The sequence below is a fragment of the Coregonus clupeaformis genome, chromosome 10 (assembly GCF_020615455.1).
Source record: "Coregonus clupeaformis isolate EN_2021a chromosome 10, ASM2061545v1, whole genome shotgun sequence".
Lineage (NCBI taxonomy): Eukaryota > Metazoa > Chordata > Actinopteri > Salmoniformes > Salmonidae > Coregonus > Coregonus clupeaformis.
The window spans coordinates 57,429,467-57,454,046 of record NC_059201.1 but is presented as its reverse complement, the minus strand read 5'-3'; the positions used below and the strand labels follow the sequence as shown (position 1 = coordinate 57,454,046).

General features: G+C 41.6%; 1 protein-coding gene across 1 annotated transcript; it reads right to left on the bottom strand.

Annotated features, from left to right (window-relative positions):
* Positions 1–3,551: 3,551 nt before the first annotated feature.
* On the bottom strand, positions 3,552–22,590 carry LOC121575600 (charged multivesicular body protein 4b-like). Its single transcript, XM_041888796.2, has 5 exons — positions 22,210–22,590; positions 10,109–10,286; positions 6,196–6,310; positions 5,348–5,477; positions 3,552–5,018 (listed from the first exon to the last, which is right to left on the bottom strand). The coding sequence occupies exons 1-5, from the start codon at positions 22,391–22,393 to the stop codon at positions 4,960–4,962; spliced, it is 666 nt and encodes a 221-aa protein (XP_041744730.1). The 5' UTR covers positions 22,394–22,590; the 3' UTR covers positions 3,552–4,959.
* Positions 22,591–24,580: the final 1,990 nt, after the last annotated feature.

Here is a 24,580-nt window from a genome sequence, read left to right as displayed (position 1 = left end):
TCCCTTTAAAAACAACCTAAGTGGAGGGTGTAAAAATAAACATTAGCCTCTATGCGGATGTGTACATATTTATGTACAGGCATGTTTTCTATGCACTTAAGGCATTTTACATCAAGAAAGAAAAGTTTGGCAAAGACCATGAGAAAGTAAAACACTGTTTGCAGTGTGGAGGTTAGACAGCAATGCTGGCTTTGCTATAATTGGACACCAAACCCCCCAATTACTTCTCAAATACACATTGCATGTCTAAGCTCGGATGCAGCAGCATATTACAAACTCCTTCAATCAAGTATGGACATGATATTGAATAAGCCTGTTGCATAACCACTGCATATTTTCAACCAAGTTACAAAAGGGCTGTCCATACACATGAATGATCAAAATGAGGTAACACATCCTGGAGCATCAGGTAGTCAGGTCAGGCATACAGTGTTTTCTCTGCCAAGATAAGTGACATACTATTCAACATTGTCAGGAAGGACAAAGAGGCTTCATTGAAGGTCTTTATGAATGTTACTCAAACCCTAATGACTGTGTTGTTGTGTTATGCTTTATGTATGCAACCTTCAAAGGAAGTGTTACCCAAAATGATACATTGGGGTACAGTGGGGAAAAAATGTATTTAGTCAGCCACCAATTGTGCAAGTTCTCCCACTTAAAAAGATGAGAGAGGCCTGTAATTTTCATCATAGGTACACGTCAACTATGACAGACAAAATGAGAAAAAAAATCCAGAAAATCACATTGTAGGATTTTTAATGAATTTATTTGCAAATTATGGTGGAAAATAAGTATTTGATCAATAACAAAAGTTTCTCAATACTTTGTTATATACCCTTTGTTGGCAATGACACAGGTCAAACGTTTTCTGTAAGTCTTCACAAGGTTTTCACACACTGTTGCTGGTATTTTGGCCCATTCCTCCATGCAGATCTCCTCTAGAGCAGTGATGTTTTGGGGCTGTCGCTGGGCAACACAGACTTTCAACTCCCCTCCAAAGATTTTCTATGGGGTTGAGATCTGGAGACTGGCTAGGCCACTCCAGGACCTTGAAATGCTTCTTACGAAGCCACTCCTTCGTTGCCCGGGCGGTGTGTTTGGGATCATTGTCATGCTGAAAGACCCAGCCACGTTTCATCTTCAATGCCCTTGCTGATGGAAGGAGGTTTTCACTCAAAATCTCACGATACATGGCCCCATTCATTCTTTCCTTTACACGGATCAGTCGTCCTGGTCCCTTTGCAGAAAAACAGCCGCAAAGCATGATGTTTCCACCCCCATGCTTCACAGTAGGTATGGTGTTCTTTGGATGCAACTCAGCATTCTTTGTCCTCCAAACACGACGAGTTGAGTTTACCAAAAAGTTCTATTTTGGTTTCATCTGACATTCTCCCAATCCTCTTCTGGATCATCCAAATGCACTCTAGCAAACTTCAGACGGGCCTGGACATGTACTGGTTTAAGTAGGGGGACACGTCTTGCACTGCAGGATTTGAGTCCCTGGCGGCGTAGTGTGTTACTGATGGTAGGCTTTGTTACTTTGGTCACAGCTCTCTGCAGGTCATTCACTAGGTCCCCCCGTGTGGTTCTGGGATTTTTGCTCACCGTTCTTGTGATCATTTTGACCCCACAGGGTGAGATCTTGCGTGGAGCCCCAGATCAAGGGAGATTATCTGTGGTCTTGTATGTCTTCCATTTCCTAATAATTGCTCCCACCGTTGATTTCTTCAAACCAAGCTGCTTACCTATTGCAAATTCAGTCTTCCCAGCCTGGTGCAGGTCTACAATTTTGTTTCTGGTGTCCTTTGACAGCTCTTTGGTCTTGGCCATAGTGGAGTTTGGAGTGTGACTGTTTGAGGTTGTGGACAGGTGTATTTTATACTGATAACAAGTTCAAACAGGTGCCATTAATACAGGTAACGAGTGGAGGACAGAGGAGCCTCTTAAAGAAGAAGTTACAGGTCTGTGAGAGCCAGAAATCTTGCTTGTTTGTAGGTGACCAAATACTTATTTTCCACCATAATTTGCAAATAAATTCATAACAAATCCTACAATGTGATTTTCTAGATTTTATTTCTCTCAATTTGTCTGTCATAGTTGACGTGTACCTATGATGAAAATTACAGGCCTCTCTCATCTTTTTAAGTGGGAGAACTTGCACAATTGGTGGCTGACTAATTACTTTTTTCCCCCACTGTATATTAGATTTAAATGGAGATCGTAAGAGCTGACGCAGCCTAAATACACAGCTTTTTATATAAGCAATAAGGTTTTATGCAAACAAAGAAATGCATTGACAGGGCTGTGCACACACTAATTGGAAGACTGACCTAAAACGTGTGTCCCATCTCTAGCACTTCCCTATAATCTGCCTCTGTTACTTCTCTCTGAGTTATCCACACAATTCAAAGGATGAAATTACACTGAACAAAAATATAAACGCAACATGTAAAGTGTTGGTCCCATGTTTCATGAGCTGAAATAAAATATTTTCCATACACACAAAAAGCTTATTTCTCTCAAATGTTGTGCACAAATGTGTTTACATCCATGTTAGTGAGCATTTCTCCTTTGCCAAGATAATCCATAAACCATATAAAGAAGCTGATTAAACAGCATGATCATTACACAGCGGCACCTTATGCTGGGGACAATAAAAGGCCACTCTAAAATTTGCAGTTTTGTCACATAACACAATGCCACAGATGTCTCAAGTTTTCAGGGAGTGTGCAAATAGCATTCTGACTGCAGGTATGTCCAGCAGAGCTGTTGCAAGATAATTCAATGTTCATTTATCTACCATAAGCCTCCTCCAACGTCATTTTAGAGAATTAGGCAGTACGTCCAACCAGCCTCACAACCGCAGACCACGTGTAACCACGCCAGCCCAGGACCCCCACATCCAGCTTCTTCACCTGTGGGATCGTCTGAGACCAGCCACTTGGAGTTGATGAAACTCAGGAATGTTTCTGTCTGTAATAAAGCCCTTTTGTGGGGAAGAAACTCATTGTGATTGGCTGGCCTGGCTCCCCAGTGGGTGGGCTTATGTCCTCCCAGGCCCACCCATGGCTGCTGGCCTGGCTCCCCAGTCATGTGAAATCCATAGATTAGGGCCTAATGAATTCATTTCAATTGACTGATTTCCTTATATGAACTTTAACTCAGTAAAATCGTTGAAATTGTTGGGTTTATATTTTTGTTCAGTATACAATTATATAATTTATTCAAATTAGAACTTTCTAACTTGGGCCTTGTCAACATAATTATTTATATTTGACAAAAATAAGGTAATAAAAACAGTACCACTGTAGTTCCCTTCCATTCCAAACAAAAATACTTTAAGTACATGATCTCAATACTTTTTCAGCAGATGACTGTGGCCTAAGAATAGCCCTTGCCCAACCATAACCCTTGACCCAACACTTACTATTACATGAACCCTGGCCCTAGTATAGATCTCATCACAAGCTCTTGCCATAACTCTGACCAACAGTTCTTGATAAAGGAATTAACAGATTTTCTTAGTTAAAAAAAGGAAACACACAGCGCACAACTTGGCAAAAGGTTTAATTGAGGTGTTCCATTAAAACAAGGGAAAGTTGTGATAGGCAGGGTAGGAAGACAGACCAAAGAAAAACAGGAACCAGATCGCAAGCGACAGCCCCGTGTACAAACACACACAACCTATGGTATATCAAGGCATGTCAGACATAACATAATGCGGTCATACATTAGTTAATTTCCCCTTCTGAAGGTGGAATTTAGACAGAAAATAGATATTTGAGAGAAACAAAGAAAATATGAAGTCTGAAGCAGCAGGTGGAATTATAAAGTAGTGGGGTAAGTTGACCAACTCAGGAAAGCCACAATGTTAAATAAACCTCACTGCCTGTAATTTGGAGTCTGAATACAATCAATGTATTCTTGCTTCACACACACATCACATTCCATTACTCAGAAAATCCCAAACACCCTAACAAACATTTTTTTTTAAACCTTCTATAGTGTTGTTTCTTAAAGATGAAAATGAACAAACACTCACAATCTCACTCAGTCACTTCAGTTGGAACAGATACAGTATAGACATATTTCAAGAGAAATGTCAATGTGTTTGCAAAATGTAACTAGTTGGTTAGGTTCTGTCACATCAAAGAAAGATAACCGTGTGAACCATTACCCAGAGAAGCATTTCAAGGATACCTTGTGGAGTTGCCCTCATAGATATTTGCACGTTTGAAAGCCAGAGTATCTGGAAAGATATTCATGATATAGTTCAATAAATCCTGCCAAAATAAAAATGTAAGACCAACACCGATAGCCCTAAAGATGGGAATCAAATTCTCCCCGCTGGACATAGCTATTAATAAATATAATGTACAATAGGTATATTTTAAGTGCATATCTTGATAAACGGATTAAATAACAGCGGATTGCCATGTGAACACATGACGCCAAAGGGATATTGTGCATCAACAACAAAAATGAACAGGGTATTGTAATATCTTCCAACGTATTGTCGCACTACACATAAAACGGTATGAGGTATTAGAAATTCTACATTGAAGCTTATTGTCAGTGTTGCGGAGTCATTTTTACACTTTCCTTTCAAAATATATTCTGTGCGCTAAGAGAAGGGGGGTGGAAGGAGTGCAGCAATGCTTTACAGAAGAGAATGAGTTGAGGGACTTAAAGAAAAACATATTTAATTAGCTTTTTCTGTTTGGTCGCTCCAGAGATTCGGGGTTTTCGGTTGTCGAAGGTACAACATGCCATTTTCCCTCTTTAGGAGGCTGAGATTGACAGTAAGCGAAAGGTTGTCGAGTCGATGTTTTCTCCGTTTTTTTTTTTTAAGTCTCCATTTATTCATAGACTTTTCCTATTCCTTCCTGAAACAAACATCACACTAAACCATAGAGTTCTTATTCTCCACCTGTAGAAGGTATGGAGTAACAGCAGTGACTAGTTTGCGGCCCATGCCTCCAGATCCTTCATGTCATCCTCGTCTTCCTCCTTCTTTGCTGTAAGAATTAACCACATTCATTTGATAGAGTTAGTACAATTTATTAAAAAAAATCGGCCTATAAAGATTGACAAAAAAAACGTTCGGATTTGAATAGAAGTCAGGTAGCATATGCTAATGTCTGGCAAAATATTGGTTGGAAACTGTAAAAACCTTCTACTACTGGGAAAACTTTACAGGTAGATGCATCCAGTTTTCAGAATAAGAAGTGTGTGTGTGTAGACAGTATTTTATAATGTCAAATCAATTCCTGTCAGTTTACTTCAGAGAGATGAGCTAGCATTAAAGCTGGCTAAGGTTTAGTGGCTAAGCCAATATATCCATTACCTGCTGGTCTTGCAGGTAAGGATGTGGAGGGCACATTTGGCAGCGGTACATTCTCTGTGCCGGCGATTTCCAGCAGGTTTTTGTCTAGTTCCTCTTGTTCCAGTTCTTCCAATTCTGCTAAGAGATCATCCTAGACAAAGAAAGAAAAATAATTAAAAGGGTTAGACAGGTCTATATATCCAAAGAAGATAAGGATACATTTCAAAACAACGACAAATGCCTTTAGTCTGATTCAGTATGGCAGTGGTTCCCAAACATTGGGCCGTGCCCCCCCAGGGGTCAGCATGTGGGGGAGATTAACAAATACAAAAAAAAGGAAAACAGTCAGGCTTTCAACTTGAAATGTATAATAGTACATGCAGAAGGTTCAATTTCGAAATTGGGTAGTGCATCAGCAGTTTTCCTCGTTATGTCAGTCATTGCAGACCTTAGCGAGCTATTTATAACTTGTCAGAAATGTCCAGTTGATCAACTAGCCCATGTCAGCTAATGTTTTTTAGCCCATTGACATGTAATGTTTGGGTCACACATATCACATGAACACACATAAGACATGGTCAAATGTGTATAATTGTAGGAGCTTTAAAGCTGCAACATTTCCCCTCCAAAACAAGAGGGGTGTGCAGTTTCTGTCATGGACAAAGCTTGTACCCATAGAAATAGACGTGGCGCAGGTTGCGGAGGTTGCATGGGACACGAGGTGGGTGTTTGGGACTAAGCCAATAAATGACAATATCGATCCAGACCTTCGCCACCTAGGAAATGTGTGCTGTGACCGGACCTTCTCAAATGGGGAGGGGGGGGTTTGGGAAGCACTGCGGTATAGGAAACATCCTAGCTCAGCTTACCTCATCAAATTCCTCTCCGAAACCTACAGGTTTAGAAATAGCATCAGAGATTTCTTGAGCCAGCTCCTGCTGCTCTGTGATGTCCTGCATTAAGTCGTCCACTTTGTCTATGTCCCTGTGGGCAAAAACACAAAAAGACCATTTAATCATCCATAGCAAAATCAGAAAGAATAGAGGCATTCTGAAAGACTTTTTGGCAGAAGCCATTTTATGATATTACTACACCATAAGCTGAAAATGATGAGATTCCCAAACATTTACATTGAAAAGATTTAGGATAGAGATATGGAAAATGAAAATCAACCTCACTGCAGATATTTATGAGAGTCACTTTGCATTCTAATAAGCTATATGGAATTGCTTTAAGGTCATACCAAGGATCATTTAGCTATTTGATTTTGAATTAAGAAATATATCAAACAATTATTTGATCAATTATATTTGGCCTTACTACTATTAGCCCATACAAATGCAATGAGTAACATATTCACTACATGGAAAAACAGATGGTCCCAAAAAATAATAAAAAGGAAGTTTGTTCTGAAGTGTCTGTCCTATAGCTGAGGAACATATACATATATACACACTACCAGTCAAAAGTTTGGACACACCTACTCATTCAAGGGATTTTCTTTATTTTTACAATTCTTTACATTGTAGAATAACAGTGAAGACATCAAAACTATGAAATAACACATATGGAATCATGTAGTAACCAAAAAAGTGTTAAACATATCAAAATATTTTAGATTCTTCAAATAGCCACCCTTTGCCTTGATGACAGCTTTGCACACTCTTGGTTTTATAAGCTTGGCACATCTACCCACTGGGATTTTTGCCCATTCTTCAAGGCAAAACTACTCCAGCTCCTTCAAGTTGGATGGGTTCCGCTGGTGTACAGCAATCTTTAAGTCATACCACAGATTCTCAATTGGATTGAGGTCTGGGCTTTGACTAGGCCATTCCAAGACATTTAAATGTTTCCCCTTAAACCATTTGAGTGTTGCTTTAGCAATATCCTTAGGGTCATTGTCCTGCTGGAAGGTGAACCTCCATCCCAGTCTCAAATCTCTGGAAGACTGAAACAGGTTTCCCTCAAGAATTTCCCTGTATTTAGCGCCATCCATCATTCCTTCAATTCTGACCAGTTTCCCAGTCCCTGCCGATGAAAAACATCCCCACAGCATGATGCTGCCACCACCATGCTTCACTGTGGGGATGGTGTTCTTGGGGTGATGAGAGGTGTTGGGTTTGCACCAGACATAGCGTTTTCCTTGATGGCCAAAAAGCTCAATTTTAGTCTCATCTGACCAGAGTACCTTCTTCCATATCTTTAGGGAGTCTCCCACATGCCTTTTGGCAAACACCAAACGTGTTTTCTTATTTTTTTCTTTATGCAACAGCTTTTTTCTGGCCATTCTTCCATAAAGCCCCGCTTTAAACGGCTTAAAATGGTCCTATGGACAGATACTCCAATCTCCGCTGTGGAGCTTTGCAGCTCCTTCAGGATTATCTTTGGTCTCTTTGTTGCCTCACTGATTAATTCCCTCCTTGCCTGGTCCGTGAGTTTTGGTGGGTGGCCCTCTCTTGGCAGGTTTGTTGTTGAGCAATATATTCCTTCCATTTTTAAAATTTGATTTAATGGTGCTCCGTGGGATGTTCAAAGTTTCGTATAATTGTTATAACCCAACCCTGATCTGTACTTCTCCACAACTCTGTCCCTGACCTGTTTGGAGAGCTCCTTGGTCTTCATGGTGCCGCTTGCTTGGTGGTGCCCCTTGCTTAGTGGTGTTGCAGACTCTGGGTGTTGCAGACCCTTTTTAGAACAGGTGTATATATACTGAGACCATGTGACAGATCATGTGACACTTAGATTGCACACAGGTGGACTTTATTTAACTAATTATGTCACTTCTGAAGGTAATTGGTTGCACCAGATCTTATTTAGGGGCTTCATAGCAAAGGGGGTGAATACATATGCACGCACCACTTTTCTGTTATTTATTTTTTTGAAATAAGTAATTTTTTTCATTTCACTTCACCAATTTGGACTATTTTGTGTATGTCCATTACATGAAATCTAAATAAAAATCCATTTAAATTACAGGTTGTAATGCAACAAAATAGGAAAAACAACAAGGGGGATGAATACTTTTGCAAGGCACTGTACATATTATATATATCTATATACACTTTTTTTTGTATTTAACCCCTTATTCTTTGCACTAAACTGTCTCCATATATACGTCCATATTTTATTTTGTACTGGTACCGGGGGACCTTCAGACGAGTCTTGTGAGGCGTCCTAGAGAAAAACAACTGATGTGTTCGTGAGAGTCTCACCTTTCATATTAGTGTGTAGCCCAAACTGTTCGGACGCTACAGACGAAGTTGGCAGATCGGCTGTACCAACTTCAGAAGAGTCCCAAGACGCTTGTGGGGGTCGTAGAGCAAAATGGAACACCATCGTGTTTGTGAGAGTCTCATCTTTCCATAGAGGGTTCATAATAGTTTGTAGGCCAAACCGTTCGGACACTACAGACAATTTTGTGAGAAGACCAATTTTCGGGACATCTCATGGTCTGACAAACACCGCTCTAGCTCTGTCAAGTTTCACCGCAGATGCAGAAGTGCGACGTCGGCGTATACGGTGGATTGAGACGCATACAATGCAAAGAAACATATCTTTAGCTTAAACTGACAGATTTGTATGTTTTTATTTTATTTATTATGCTAATTCGATTTCCGGGTTTAACCTGTCTCCCCCCCTTCATCTACACTGATTTAACAGGTGCCATCAATAAGGGATCACAGCTTTCACATGGTCAGTCTCATGGAAAGAATGTTTTGTACACTCAGTGTAGGTACCATTGACTTGCATTGGAATTGTGACACAAATGATAAAAAGTTTGCATTTGAAACAGTGGCCAGGTAAACAAAACCGTGGGATGGGGGGCGTGGATGGTTTTTGACCACTTCTTTGGATTCCTCGTCTCACTCATTAGCTAGGTTTCCATCCAATTGGCGACAGATTTTCATGCGAATATTCTAAAATCTGCATAGAAACAATACGCGCATTTTCCCACTAGTGATGCGTTTCCATCAAATTGACTTGTTGTGGATAAAAGGCTGTGCGTGATGACATAGTGCACTTAAAAATTACTTTTACGGTTAAATTCTCATGTACCGAATACAAAAAATACAAGTTAAATGGGTTTCCATTGCATTTTCAACTCTGAGGTTTAGTCACTATTTGTTTTGCCTCATGCGTTTTCCTGGACAAACGTGAAGTAGAACATTCATGTGGGTCTAGGTCAACAGAGACACTTCTTAGAGGTGTGTGTTCACCAAGGTTATTATAGTTGTGTTTAAATTCATTTTTATTTCTATTCATTTTTTTTATTTCAATTAAAAATTCGGTTAAATTTCAGTTAGTTTTCAGACCAGATTTACTAGTTTGTATTTCGTTTGAGTTTTATAAAAACATTTTATTTTTTAGTTTTAGTGTTAGGGACAAAAATTAGCTGATTTCTTCCCTGTTAGCTAGTGATAGCTTGTGATAGTGATGCACAAGCTAAGCCTATGTGAAACATTGCCATCTCGTGGCAGCATTTACCCGCCAGATTCAGAAGCTTGCAAACCCCATTAGAAGAAAATAAATGCTTGAAAACCACATTTGATTTTTTCCAAAAGTTTAGAGAAAAAAATCTACAACTGAACATAATCCATGATGGTTTTTATTTTAGTTAGTTTTGGAGTCAAATATAATAGTTTCAGTATAGTTTTAGTTTTTCAAAACGGTTTTGTAAATTATTTTATTTCAGTTTACAAAATATTTTTTTCAGTTCATTATTATAATAATAATAATAACAATAATAATAATAATAATAACAGAAGCGGCGGTGGCACTTACATGTTTTCATGGGCTGCCTTCATGGCCTTGGCGGCAAAGCCCATGTTCTTCAGCACTTCGGTGTTGGTGTTGGCGTTCTCTAGCGCCTCCCTCTGGAACTCAATGGTGGACAGCGTGCCGTCGATCTGGCCCAGCTGTTGCTCGTACCGCTTTTTCCGTTTCAAGGCCTGCAGAGCAGCTGGATGCAAGAGGAGAGGAAGGAGAGGCGACTGTGAGAGGTTGTGGGATGGGAATACTAATGGAGCACAATAGCCCTAAAGCACTGCAACAGAAAATCTAACCTTGTTGTTCCATTGACTCGTTTCTTGGGTTGGTTTTGGCTAACTCTGTATTCACTGGGTGACCATGTATAAGCTTACAATAAGAAGGCTTACACAAGCTTACAATATGTACTTAATTGAGGTGAGACAGGCTGTGAAGTATCTTAGACGTGATAAGATGGTGTTACTTTGTAGCTTGTAGATTTCTGGATCACATTTTATTTGATTGAGCACATATGCTGAAAGTACTTTTTGAACACACCATTTGCCTGCTCCATTTGTGACCAAAAATGATACAAAATGTGTATTATGTCTTACTGTCCTGTGGCTTCAGCTTGCTTCTGTCCTGTGGCTTCAGCTTGCTTCTGTTTCCTAGGTTAGGCTACTCCATAAACATAGGGTAGCTTGCATACTGACATGTCAGGGACATCACCTGACATGCTAATATTTCCCCCACAACTAGGGCTACCTGAAGGCACTACCACCAGCTTCACTACCACCCCCTATAGCCCACTCAAGCATGTGGTGATCTATCATTTAGCATCAGTTCCATGCTTCCTGCATGCATGTTCATTCGGACGAGAATTAGGAGAATGGTAACGCGAGACTACCAATCATTAAGCACTGAAAGAATCAACTCAATTATTGATTATCTGAACAGTCCAATAGTTTGAAGGATTGCGTGAGCTAGATTGCATTACAGCTCCATCAAAAGGACCCCTATATTTTGGTAATCAACAGGTCAATGTGTGTGAGGTAACCAAATTAGATCTAGCAAAACGTGGTACATTTTTGTCATGGAACTCAGAGTGTTAGAGAGAGAAGCAGAGCCATGGAAATCGGTTACAGCTTAATCGCATTTCTAGAGCAAAACTGAGGTGTGTGTGTGTCTATTTCTATTGCTTTAATGTTGTTTTACTACCTGACCTCATAGGCCTCTCTTTTACTGCACACACCCTAACCTTGTTATGTGTCAAGTCTAATCACCTCGCTGGCCAATCATAGCTGCTCTACTATCACTCCTCAACAAGGTTTGGCCTTTGAAAAACAAATATCTGTTGTGGGAAATGGGTCCAATGTTGCAATTGTGCCCCTTAAGGCACTCACAGACAGAAAGCGGCGGGGGGGGGGGTGGCCCATTGATTTTCAATTAAGCCTAGGCGGGGGGGCATGCCGAGAAAATAGGATTCAGGCCTTTAGACGTAAACAGCAATTGAGCCCAGACAAAATCCGCCTACCTTGTGTAGAGACCAGCGATCCCGTTTGTTGTCAGCTCCAATGTTGTCATTAAGACATTGTTTGATTGGTTGACAATATGAAATCTGCTCATTGGTCAACCATGCGCTGCGGCCGCTCAAGACTTCAGCTAATTTAATCTATAGGCTCATCGAGCGCCAAGCCAGCGGCGCAGCTTACGGGAGAGAGCACCACGAACCACGCCGCTTGCAAAACTGCTTGCGTTTTGCCGCACTACTTCCATTTAAGTTTATGAGAAGCCTTTCTGGTCTTTTCTCTATTATTGAAGCGGCGCCGTCTTTGACCAATCATAGTACAAACGTAGCCTGTGTGGTGATACCGCAGCGCGTACGTTCCAAACAACAGGACCAGCTAGCTTGCCAACGCTAGCCAGCTGGCTAAAACTATCAGTTACAGAGTCACGTTTAACATAAAAAAATCAGTTTTCTAATCTATTTTTAGATTAATCATTTATTTCGTATGTAAATAGGTTTTTATGCATCCTTATGGTGTTATAGCAATTCACTTTTCGCATGTCGATAATGTTCATTTCGTCGCCGTGGTCACTGGCGGTTGTCGCTTGTGCGTTAAACAATGATATATATATATATATATATATATATTGTGATGTCACGAGAGGCTGTGTCCTGGAGGGACGTTACATCCCCCTGAGGTGGCTGCAAACCCAGACAGCTATGGCTCCATCTGCTGGTATGGTCGGGAACTCCACCCCTCTATGGCCAATCTTCCCACGCAGCTGAAACAAATGAGGAGCTGATGAGCTGAAGGTTTGGGAAGGGAAGAGACACACTGAGGGAGTGTGTGGGGGGGGGAAGGGAAGAGACACAGTCTCCAACCTGGGCTCTCTGGAGGACAAGAGTGCTGCACGTCCACTTCCATGAGGAATATAAGGATTTGGAGATACTTACCTTTGGGAAATACTCACCTTTGGATATATGCACCTGTGGAAATACGTGAGAGACATTTGGAAGGACTTTTTGCTGGGTTGGCCACTAGCTGCAACGTGGACTACAGTAAGGCTGGGGAAAAGTTATCTGAGCGAGTGAGAATTATGATTTGGGATGTGGAAGAGACATCCCTGAACTGTTAACCCTTAAAGAGCCACAAGAGAACAGAATTTTGTTATATTTTCGTTAATTTCCCAAGACCTATAATAAAATCCTTGTTTTGTTTGAACCTTGTCTCCTTGCACTACTTGAGCAATCCCGCTGAAAGCTGTGTAGCCTCTCGTGACGTCACATATATATATATACACACACACACATATAAACCCTGGATTGCTGATGCTCTGTATTGGCCAATGATAGGCTTTGAAGCCACCGGTCGGCCATATTGGCACTCCTGGGAAGGAGCAGTCCCCTATTAGAATTAATGGAATTCTAGAGTAATTAAATGTTAAGGACCAAATTACATTTATTTAAAAACATATATTGTGGGGACAGTAACATTAGTACATTAGTAAGGAAAATGTTTTCATTTTTATGTTAAACTCACGTATAATTTTTAAGTATTCATTAAGGTGTACGTAATAGAATAAATGTGGCAATAACAAATGTAGACATTAATAAATGCATTTCTATAGCTTCCAAAATATTTTTTATGACGGTGGGGGAGTGCCAAGGTGGAGGCGCGGTGGCTTCAAAACAGTGCCTCCTGTCAGTCATCTAGTATATATATATATATATATATACAGTGGGGAGAACAAGTATTTGATACACTGCCGATTTTGCAGGTTTTCCTACTTACAAAGCATGTAGAGGTCTGTAATTTTTATCATAGGTATACTTCAACGGTGAGAGACGGAATCTAAAACAAAAATCCAGAAAATCACATTATATGATTTTTAAGTAAATAATTTGCATTTTATTGCATGACAAGTATTTGATCACCTACCAACCAGTAAGAATTCCAGCTCTCACAGATCTGTTAGTTTTTCTTTAAGAAGCCCTCCTGTTCTCCACTCATTACCTGTATTAACTGCACCTGTTTGAACTCGTTACCTGTATAAAAGACCCCTGTCCACACACTCAATTAAACAAACAGACTCCAACCTCTCCACAATGGCCAAGACCAGAGAGCTGTGTAAGGACATCAGGGATAAAATTGTAGACCTGCACAAGGCTGGGATGGGCTACAGGACAATAGGCAAGCAGCTTGGTGAGAAGGCAACAACTGTTGGCGCAATTATTAGAAAATGGAAGAAGTTCAAGATGACGGTCAATCACCCTCGGTCTGGGGCTCCATGCAAGATTTCACCTCGTGGGGCATCAATGATCATGAGAAAGGTGAGGGATCAGCCCAGAACTACACGGCAGGACCTTGTCAATGACCTGAAGAGAGCTGGGACCACAGTCTCAAAGAAAACCATTAGTAACACACTACGCCGTCATGGATTAAAATCCTGCAGCGCACGCAAGGTCCCCCTGCTCAAGCCAGCGCATGTCCAGGCCCGTCTGAAGTTTGCCAATGACCATCTGGATGATCCAGAGGAGAAATGGGAGAAGGTCATGTGGTCTGATGAGACAAAAATTGAGCTTTTTGGTCTAAACTCCACTCGCCGTGTTTGGAGGAAGAAGAAGGATGAGTACAACCCCAAGAACACCATCCCAACCGTGAAGCATGGAGGTGGAAACATCATTCTTTGGGGATGCTTTTCTGCAAAGGGGACAGGACGACTGCATCGTATTGAGGGGAGGATGGATGGGGCCATGTATCGCGAGATCTTGGCCAACAACCTCCTTCCCTCAGTAAGAGCATTGAAGATGGGTCGTGGCTGGGTCTTCCAGCATGACAACGACCCGAAACACACAGCCAGGGCAACTAAGGAGTGGCGTAAGAAGCATCTCAAGGTCCTGGAGTGGCCTAGCCATTCTCCAGACCTGAACCCAATAGAAAATCTTTGGAGGGAGCTGAAAGTCCGTATTGCCCAGCGACAGCCCCGAAACCTGAAGGATCTGGAGAAGGTCTGTATGGAGGAGTGGGCCAAAATCCCTGCTGCAGTGTGTGCAAACCTGGTCAAGACCTACAGGAAATGTATGATCTCTGTAATTGCAAACAAAGGTTTCTGTACCAAATATTAAGTTCTGCTTTTCTGATGTATCAAATACTTATGTCATGCAATAAAATGCAAATGAATTACTTAAAAATCATACAATGTGATTTTCTGGATTTTTGTTTTAGATTCCGTCTCACAGTTGAAGTGTACCTATGATACAAATTACAGTACAGACCTCTACATGCTTTGTAAGTATGAAAACCTGCAAAATAGGTAGTGTATCAAATACTTGTTCTCCCCACTGTGTGTGTGTGTGTGTGTATATATATATACACATACACATACATACATACATACATAGTGAGGGAAAAAAGTATTTGATCCCCTGTTGATTTTGTACGTTTGCCCACTTACAAAGAAATGATCAGTCTATAATTTTAATGGTAGGTTTATTTGAACAGTGAGGGACAGAATAACAACAACAAAATCCAGAAAAACGCATGTCAAAAATGTTATGAATTGATTTGCATTTTAAATTAGGGAAATAAGTATTTGACCCCCTCTCAATCAGAAAGATTTCTGGCTCCCAGGTGTCTTTTATACAGGTAACTCTTAAAGGGAGTGCTCCTAATCTCAGCTTGTTACCTGTATAAAAGACACCTGTCCACAGAAGCAATTAATCAATCAGATTCCAAACTCTCCACCATGGCCAAGACCAAAGAGCTCTCCAAGGATGTCAGGGACAAGATTGTAGACCTACACAAGGCTGGAATGGGCTACAAGACCATCGCCAAGCAGCTTGGTGAGAAGGTGACAACAGTTGGTGCGATTATTCGCAAATGGAAGAAACACAAAAGAACTGTCAATCTCCCTCGGCCTGGGGCTCCATGCAAGATCTCACCTCATGGAGCTGCAATGATCATGAGAACGATGAGGAATCAGCCCAGAACTTCACGGGAGGATATTGTCAATGAGCTCAAGGCAGCTGGGACCATAGTCACCAAGAAAACAATTGGTAACACACTACGCCGTGAAGGACTGAAATCCTGCAGCGCCCGCAAGGTCCCCCTGCTCAAGAAAGCACATATACATGCCCGTCTGAAGTTTGCCAATGAACATCTGAATGATTCAGAGGAGAACTGGGTGAAAGTGTTGTGGTCAGATGAGACCAAAATGGAGCTCTTTGGCATCAACTCAACTCACCGTGTTTGGAGGAGGAGGAATGCTGCCTATGACCCCAAGAACACCATCCCCACCATCAAACATGGAGGTGGAAACATCATGCTTTGGGGGTGTTTTTCTGCTAAGGGGACAGGACAACTTCACCGCATCAAAGGGACGGTGGACAGGGCCATGTACCGTCAAATCTTGGGTGAGAACCTCCTTCCCTCAGCCAGGGCATTGAAAATGGGTCGTGGATGGGTATTCCAGCATGACAATGACCCAAAACACACGGCCAAGGCAACAAAGAAGTGGCTCAAGAAGAAGCACATTAAGGTCCTGGAGTGGCCTAGTCAGTCTCCAGACCTTAATCCCATAGAAAATCTGTGGAGGGAGCTGAAGGTTCGAGTTGCCAAACGTCAGCCTCGAAACCTTAAAGACTTGGAGAAGATCTGCAAAGAGGAGTGGGACAAAATCCCTCCTGAGATGTGTGCAAACCTGGTGGCCAACTACAAGAAGCGTCTGACCTCTGTGATTGCCAACAAGGGTTTTGCCACCAAGTACTAAATCATGTTTTGCAGAGGGTTCAAATACTTATTTCCCTCATTAAAATGCAAATCAATTTATAAAAAAAAATTTTACATGCGTTTTTCTGGATTTTTTTGTTGTTATTCTGTCTCTCACTGTTCAAATAAACCTACCATTAAAATGATAGACTGATCATGTCTTTGTCAGTGGGCAAACGTACAAAATCAGCAGGGGATCAAATACTTTTTTCCCCTCACTGTGTGTGTGTGTGTGTGTGTCTATATATATATATATATATATATATACACAGACATACATACACACACAGTACATACATACACACACAGTTGAAGTCGGAAGTTTACATACACTTAGGTTGGAGTCATTCAAACTCGTTTTTCAACCACTCCACACATTTTATGTTAACAAAATATAGTTTTACATTTTACATTTACATTTTAGTCATTTAGCAGACGCTCTTATCCAGAGCGACTTGCAGGAGCAATTAGGGTTAAGTGCCTTGCTCAAGGGCACATCGACAGATTTTTCACCTAGTTGGCTCTGGGATTACAACCAGCGACCTTTCGGTTACTGGCACAACGCGCTTAACCACTAAGCTACCTGCCGCCCCACTTTTGGCAAGTCGGTTGGGACATCTACTTTGTGCATGACAAGTAATTTTTCCAACAATTGTTTACAGACAGATTATTTCACTTATAATTCACTGTATCACAATTCCAGTGGGTCAGAAGTTTACATACACTAAGTTGACTGTGCCTTTAAACAGCTTGGAAAATTCCAGAAAATGATGTAATGGCTTTAGAAGCTTCTGATAGGCTAATCGACATCATTTGAGTCAATTGGAGGTGTACCTGTGGATGTATTTCAAGGCCTACCTCCAAACTCAGTGCCTCTTTGCTTGACATCATGGGAAATTCAAAAGAAATCAGCCAAGACCTCAGAAAAAAATGGTAGACCTCCACAAGTTTGGTTCATGCTTGGGAGCAATTTCCAAATGCCTGAAGGTACCACGTTCATCTGTACAAACAACAGTAAGCAAGTATAAACACCATGGGACCATGCAGCCGTCATACCGCTCAGGAAGGAGACGCGTTCTGTCTCCTAGAGATGAATGTACTTTGGTGCGAAAAGTGCAAATCAATCCCAGAACAACAGCAAAGGACCTTGTGAAGATGCTGGAGGAAACAGGTACAAAAGTATCTATATCCACAGTAAAACGAGTCCTATATCGACATAACCTGAAAGGCCACTCAGCAAGGAAGAAGCCACTGCTCCAAAACCGCCATAAAAAAGCCAGACTACGGTTTGCAACTGCACATGGGGTGCTTTGCTGCAGGAGGGCCTGGTGCACTTCACAAAATAGATGGCATCAGGAGGAAGTAAAATTATGTGGATATATTGAAGCAACATCTCAAGACATCAGTCAGGAAGTTAAAGCTTGGTCAAAATGGGTCTTCCAAATGGACAATGACCCTACGCATACTTCCAAAGTTGTGGCAAACTGGCTTAAGGACAACAAAGTCAAGGTATTGGAGTGGCCATCACAAAGCCCTGACCTCAATCCTATAGAACATTTGTGGGCAGAACTGAAAAAGCGTGTGCGAGCAAGGAGGTCTACAAACCTGACTCAGTTACACCAGCTCTGTCAGGAGGAATGGGCCAAAATTCACCCAACTTATTGTGGGAAGCTTGTGGAAGGCTACCCGAAACGTTTGACCCAAGTTAAACAATTTAAAGGCAATGCTACCAAATACTAATTGAGTGTATGTAAACTTCTGACCCACTGGGAATGTGAATAAATAAATAAAAGCTGAAACAAATCATTCTCTCTACTATTATTCTAACATTTCACATTCTTAAAATAAAGTGGTGATCCTAACTGACCTAAGACAGGGAATTTTTACTAGGATTAAATGTCAGGAATTGTGAAAAACTGAGTTTAAATGTATTTGGCTAAGGTGTATGTAAACTTCCGACTTCAACTGTGTATATATATATATATATATATATAAATAATTGGTGTGAAAGCCACTTTGACTAGAGAGACAAGTGGAGGAAGGAAAATGGCGTCCCTTGAGAGGGCAAGAACAAGATGCATGTCTGGAGAAGTGCCGCAGTATTATCATAAGGAGATGTACAGTGCATTCCGAAAGTATTCAGACCCCTTGACTTTTTCCACATTGTTACGTTACAGCCTTATTCTAAAATGGATTAAATTGTTATTTTCCCCTCAATCTACACACAATACCCCATAATGAAGAAGCAAACAGGTTTTTTAAATATTTTTTGCAAAATGTGTAAAAAAAAAAAACAGGAAATATCACATTTACATAAGTATTCAGACCCTTTACGCAGTACTTTGTTGAAGCACCTTTGGCAGCGATTACAGCCTCAAGTCTTCTTGGGTATGACGCTACAAGTTGGCACACTTGTATTTGGGGAGTTTCTCCCATTCTTCTCTGCAGATCCTCTCAAGCTCTGTCAGGTTGGATGGGGAGCATCGGTGCCCGACTATTTTCAGGTCTCTCCAGAGATGTTTGATCGGGTTCAAGTCCGGGCTCTGGCTGGGCCACTCAAGGACATTCAGAGACTTGTCCCGAAGCCACTCCTGCGTTGTCTTGGCTGTGTGCTTAGGGTCGTTGTCCTGTTGGAAGGTGAACCTTTGCCCCAGTTTTCATCAAGGATCTCTCTCTACTTTGCGCCGTTCATCTTTCCCTTGATCCTGACTAGTCTCCCAGTCCCTGCCGCTGAAAAACATCCCCACAGCATGACGCTGCCACCACCATGCTTCATCGTAGGGATGGTGCTAGGTTTCCTCCAGACGTGATGCTTGGCATTCAGGCCAAAGAGTTTAATCAGACCAGAGAATCTTGTTTCTCATGGTCTGAAAGCGGGCTGTCATGTGCCTTTTACTGAGGAGTGGCTTCCGTCTGGCCACTCTACCATAAAGGCCTGATTGGTGGAGTGCTGCAGAGATAGTTGTCCTTCTGGAAGGTTCTCCCATCTCCACAGAGGAACTCTGGTTCTTGGGGACCTTCAATGCTGCAGACAATTTTTTTGTACCCTTACCCAGATCAGTGCTTCGACACAATCCTGTCTCGGAGCTCTACGGACAATTCCTTCGACCTCATGGCTTGGTTTTTGCTCTTTCATGCACTGTCAACTGTGGGACCTTACATAGACAGTGTGTGTGCCTTTCCAAATCATGTCCAATCAATTGAATTTACCACAGGTGGACTCAAATCAAGTTGTAGAAACATCAAGGATGATCAATGGAAACAGGATGCACCCGAGCTCAATTTCGAGTCTCATAGCAAAGGGTCTGAATACTTATGTAAATAAGGTATCTTTATTTTATAAATGTGCTAAAATTTCTAAAAACCTGTTTTCGCTTTGTCATTATGGGGTATTGTGTGTAGATTGATGAGGGGGAAAAATAAATGTTATCGATTTTAGAATAAGGCTGTTATGTATCAAAATGTGGAAAAAGTCAAGGAGTCCGAATACTTTCCGAGTGCACTGTATACTTGGAATACGGAGGAGGAATGGAGGGAAAAAGAGAGGCAGAGGAGGTCGAAGAGAGAGAGGGAGGAAGAGGGTGAGCTTGAATCGGTTAAAATGGCGGAGAAAAAGGAGATGGTTTGTTAAAGAAGAATGGTAGAAAGTGTAAGTAGAGTGAGCTGTACGCCGGATCGAAGACTGGAGGAGAAATGGAAGTGAGTGAGGGGCGGAAGGTGTGGCGAAGTTCTCAAAACCTGAGTCTTGCACCGATGGTCAGGATAAAGATGAGTCTGTGACGGTCGGAGTGACATTTTGGGAAAAAGTGGACCCTTGCCTTTTGGCTGATCCATTTGTGGTTTCAGGGTGGGTGAAAAAATTGTTGGTGTTGTGGAATCGGTGAAGGTAACCAGAAGTGGTCTGGTGATAATTGTTTGTGTTTCTGCTGGTCAGAGGGAGCAGGTGCACCGCGTTAAACGAGATGTGAATTGTTTTAAGAGATGTGAATTGTTTTGCTCTCAAGAAAAGGGCGCCATTGAAAAGAGATTACTGGGGGTAGCGGTAAATGTGAACGTTGACCAACTGAAGGGGAAGATTCCCGGTGTTTGGGATGCTCGTCGTTTGGTGCGACGCAGACAGGGGGGCATGAGTGGTGAAACAGAAAAGTCGTTGTCTGTTCTTTTGAGTTTTGATGTTCAGTCTTTGCCCAACAAAGTGATATAAGTTATCCTGTACGAGCTTTTGTGCCGAACACATTACCTTGTTACAGGTGTCAAGCTTATGGGCATGTGGCAGCAGTGTGTAGGAGGGAGGTTCCTAGGTGTGAGAAGTGTGCAGAAGGGCATGAGACAACGGAATGTGAAGCATTGGGGAAAGTAGTGGTATGTGTTAATTGTAGGGGTGCCCGTGGGGCTGGGGATCAGAAATGTCCTGTGTGAGAGAGGCAGGTTTAGGTTTCCAGGGTTAGAGTAGTGTAGTAGTTGTCGTATCCTGAGGTAGTGAAGGAAGTAGAGGAAGATGGGTCAAGGGGGAGGGATCCTGAGAGGAGTGGTGTGAGTAGTAGATATGTACCAGCACAGAGGGATAGGCCAACAAGTGATATATGCTTCAGTAAGATTTGATTTTTTAGCATTTATAGCAATGGTTATCAACTGTACTGCAGGGATGGAATGTAAGTCACAGAAAATTGAGGTTGTGGTGGCAGCTGCAGAGAGGTATTTGGGTGTACAAGACTTGACGTCAGAAGAGTTACAGGGTGTGTTGAGTGGTGATGTCCCGTCCTTTCAGGCTGTTGGCCTGATGTAGGACTAGATAGATTTAAATAGTGGAGTAGGGTGGTGCATTTTTAGTGAGTGTAGTGTTCGATGGTAGGGTATGTTGAATAAAATATTAAAATATATTTTATTCTTATTTTCAAGCAAAGTATAAGGGAGTTATACTCCAGTCTAGTAGGTGGCGGTAATGCAACATTTATTGGATGCCAACTGCCGTTAAACCTCATTGAAGAAAAGCTAGACATCATTGTGAAGGCTGCAAATAGATTTCTGGATCTCTAGGACTAGACGAAATGTTACAGGGAGTACTGAAAGAAGAGGTTCCCCCCTCCGAGGTTCCTGAGCAGGGATCTGAACAGACATATAATATGACTGAAGGAGTACAGTTTTTTGTTTTAAATTCAGGGTAGTAGGGTGAATTTGGTTAGTGTTGTTGTTAATTAGTATTTTACTACCCCGTACAGTAGGTGTCGGAAATACACCTTATGAGTTTAGTCTGCCAATAAATCGGGTTGTTAGAGTACATGATTAATTTATGTTTTAATAAAACCAAACATTCCTATGTGAAAGGCTTGCAGGGACAGCCACTTTTATGACAATCAGGTTGTAGGCCTGTTTGTATAGTAGGTTAGCAGTGTATTACATATTCAGAATAGTTAAGGTAGCAAGTCACTTAGGAAGAGGCATGAAGTCTTAGGACCATGTCGTCCATGATAGTTACAACGTCAGGTGCCATGAAATGGCTTTAGAGAAGTAACGTTAGTTTCCCAGATAAAGTTACAGCTAGCTAGTAGGCTACAGAGCTATATTACGTTAGCTAGCTACTAACCTATACATAAAGCAGCAATATTTTAACGTTATCAAATCAATAATAGCAATTTAACCACCTGGCATATTGCTCAATATTTGTTAACGTACCATACTCGGCTAGCTAGCTAGCTGTGTTAGCTAGCTAGCTAGCTAGCTAGCTACAGGCTCACACACATGCTTGAAGTTAGCGTTAGCTAAAACGAACTCCAACTATCAACTTCCTTCTTCCTGTCAAGTTGTTGGCTAACAAGCGAGCCAGATAGCTTACATTAAGAGCGCATCTCTAATAGGTCTCACCTCTTTTATTTTTTGTGCCATTCTTTTTCGCAGTGAGGAGTTCCTGGTCAATCTTTTTCTCCAAAAATTCCTGTTTCTTCGTCAACATTTCCTCTGTGTCTCGAAGTCGCTGGATCGCCTCCTGAGGGCTAGTCGATTTCTCCCCTTTACTCCCAGTGCCAAATAACTTCCCGAACAAAGACATATTTGCGCTAAATAACAACAATGATTTATACTACAAATGCTATACAGTAGCAATGAACAGAATTCAACAAATGTTCTCTCTCTCGCTATCACTCGCACAGCAGAGGTGCTGTTGTTGATATTTCTTCTTGATCTTTATTCCAGCCAGGCCCGGGTTCTGACCAAGGGACCAGGCCAGAGATACTGTATTAGAGAGAATTCCGATCTAAATGCACGGTTTCGACTGCTCCTACAGTTTTGCTTTGGTACTGCAGGTAACTGACGCCCGGCCCAAAAAGACAATCAATATCCATAGATGGCCACATACAGTGGGGGAAAAAAGTATTTAGTCAGCCACCAATTGTGCAAGTTCTCCCACTTAAAAAGATGAGAGAGGCCTGTAATTTTCATCATAGGTACACGTCAACTATGACAGACAAAATGAGAAAAGAAATTCCAGAAAATCACATTGTAGGATTTTTTTATGAATTTATTTGCAAATTATGGTGGAAAATAAGTATTTGGTCAATAACAAAAGTTTCTCAATACTTTGTTATATACCCTTTGTTGGCAATGACACAGGTCAAACGTTTTCTGTAAGTCTTCACAAGGTTTTCACACACTGTTGCTGGTATTTTGGCCCATTCCTCCATGCAGATCTCCTCTAGAGCAGTGATGTTTTGGGGCTGTCGCTGAGCAACACAGACTTTCAACTCCCTCCAAAGATTTTCTATGGGGTTGAGATCTGGAGACTGGCTAGGCCACTCCAGGACCTTGAAATGCTTCTTACGAAGCCACTCCTTCGTTGCCCGGGCGGTGTGTTTGGGATCATTGTCATGCTGAAAGACCCAGCCACGTTTCATCTTCAATGCCCTTGCTGATGGAAGGAGGTTTTCACTCAAAATCTCACGATACATGGCCCCATTCATTTTTTTCCTTTACACGGATCAGTCGTCCTGATCCCTTTGCAGAAAAAACAGCCCCAAAGCATGATGTTTCCACCCCCATGCTTCACAGTAGGTATGGTGTTCTTTGGATGCAACTCAGCATTCTTTGTCCTCCAAACACGACGAGTTGAGTTTTTACCAAAAAGTTATATTTTGGTTTCATCTGACCATATGACATTCTCCCAATCCTCTTCTGGATCATCCAAATGCACTCTAGCAAACTTCAGACGGGCCTGGACATGTACTGGCTTAAGCAGGGGGACACGTCTGGCACTGCAGGATTTGAGTCCCTGGCGGCGTAGTGTGTTACTGATGGTAGGCTTTGTTACTTTGGTCCCAGCTCTCTGCAGGTTATTCACTAGGTCCCCCCGTGTGGTTCTGGGATTTTTGCTCACCGTTCTTGTGATCATTTTGACCCCACGGTGTGAGATCTTGCGTGGAGCTCCAGATCGAGGGAGATTATCAGTGGTCTTGTATGTCTTCCATTTCCTAATAATTGCTCCCACAGTTGATTTCATCAAACCAAGCTGCTTACCTATTGCAGATTCAGTCTTTCCAGCCTGGTGCAGGTCTACAATTTTGTTTCTGGTGTCCTTTGACAGCTCTTTGGTCTTGGCCATAGTGGAGTTTGGAGTGTGACTGTTTGAGGTTGTGGACAGGTGTCTTTTATACTGATAACAAGTTCAAACAGGTGCCATTAATACAGGTAACGAGTGGAGGACAGAGGAGCCTCTTAAAGAAGAAGTTACAGGTCTGTGAGAGCCAGAAATCTTGCTTGTTTGTAGGTGACCAAATACTTATTTTCCACCATAATTTGCAAAGAAATTCATAAAAAATCCTACAATGTGATTTTCTGGATTTTTTTTCTCAATTTGTCTGTCATAGTTGACGTCTACCTATGATGAAAAGTACAGGCCTCTCTCATCTTTTTAAGTGGGAGAACTTGCACAATTGGTGGCTGACTAAATACTTTTTTTCCCCACTGTAGAGAAGTGGTCTGTCATTATGCACTAGTGATGTGCGGGTTGACTCATAACTAGGCTGGACACATGAGATTTTTAACAACGCTTTTTCTGATTAAAATTAGTAAACTGCATCCGCCATGGAGCCCAGTTTCATAATATTACCGTATGTCCCAACTGCTTGCTGTAGTTTGAAGTAATTGCAACAAAAAAAACAGGCCTTATTTTAGGGCAATATTCCACAATTCACCCTGCCAGCTCCTCTTTGTTCTATGGAGCACCTTATCACTTAAAGTGGAA

Coding starts and splice junctions, on each gene's coding strand:
- LOC121575600 (XM_041888796.2), bottom strand. CDS start 22,393: ATGTCTTTGTTCGGGAAGTTATTTGGCACTGGGAGTAAAGGGGAGAAA. Junction 10,287..22,209: donor TGGCACAAAAAATAAAAGAG/GTGAGACCTATT, acceptor TCTTGCATCCAG/CTGCTCTGCAGGCCTTGAAA. Junction 6,311..10,108: donor AAGGCAGCCCATGAAAACAT/GTAAGTGCCACC, acceptor TTTTGCCCACAG/GGACATAGACAAAGTGGACG.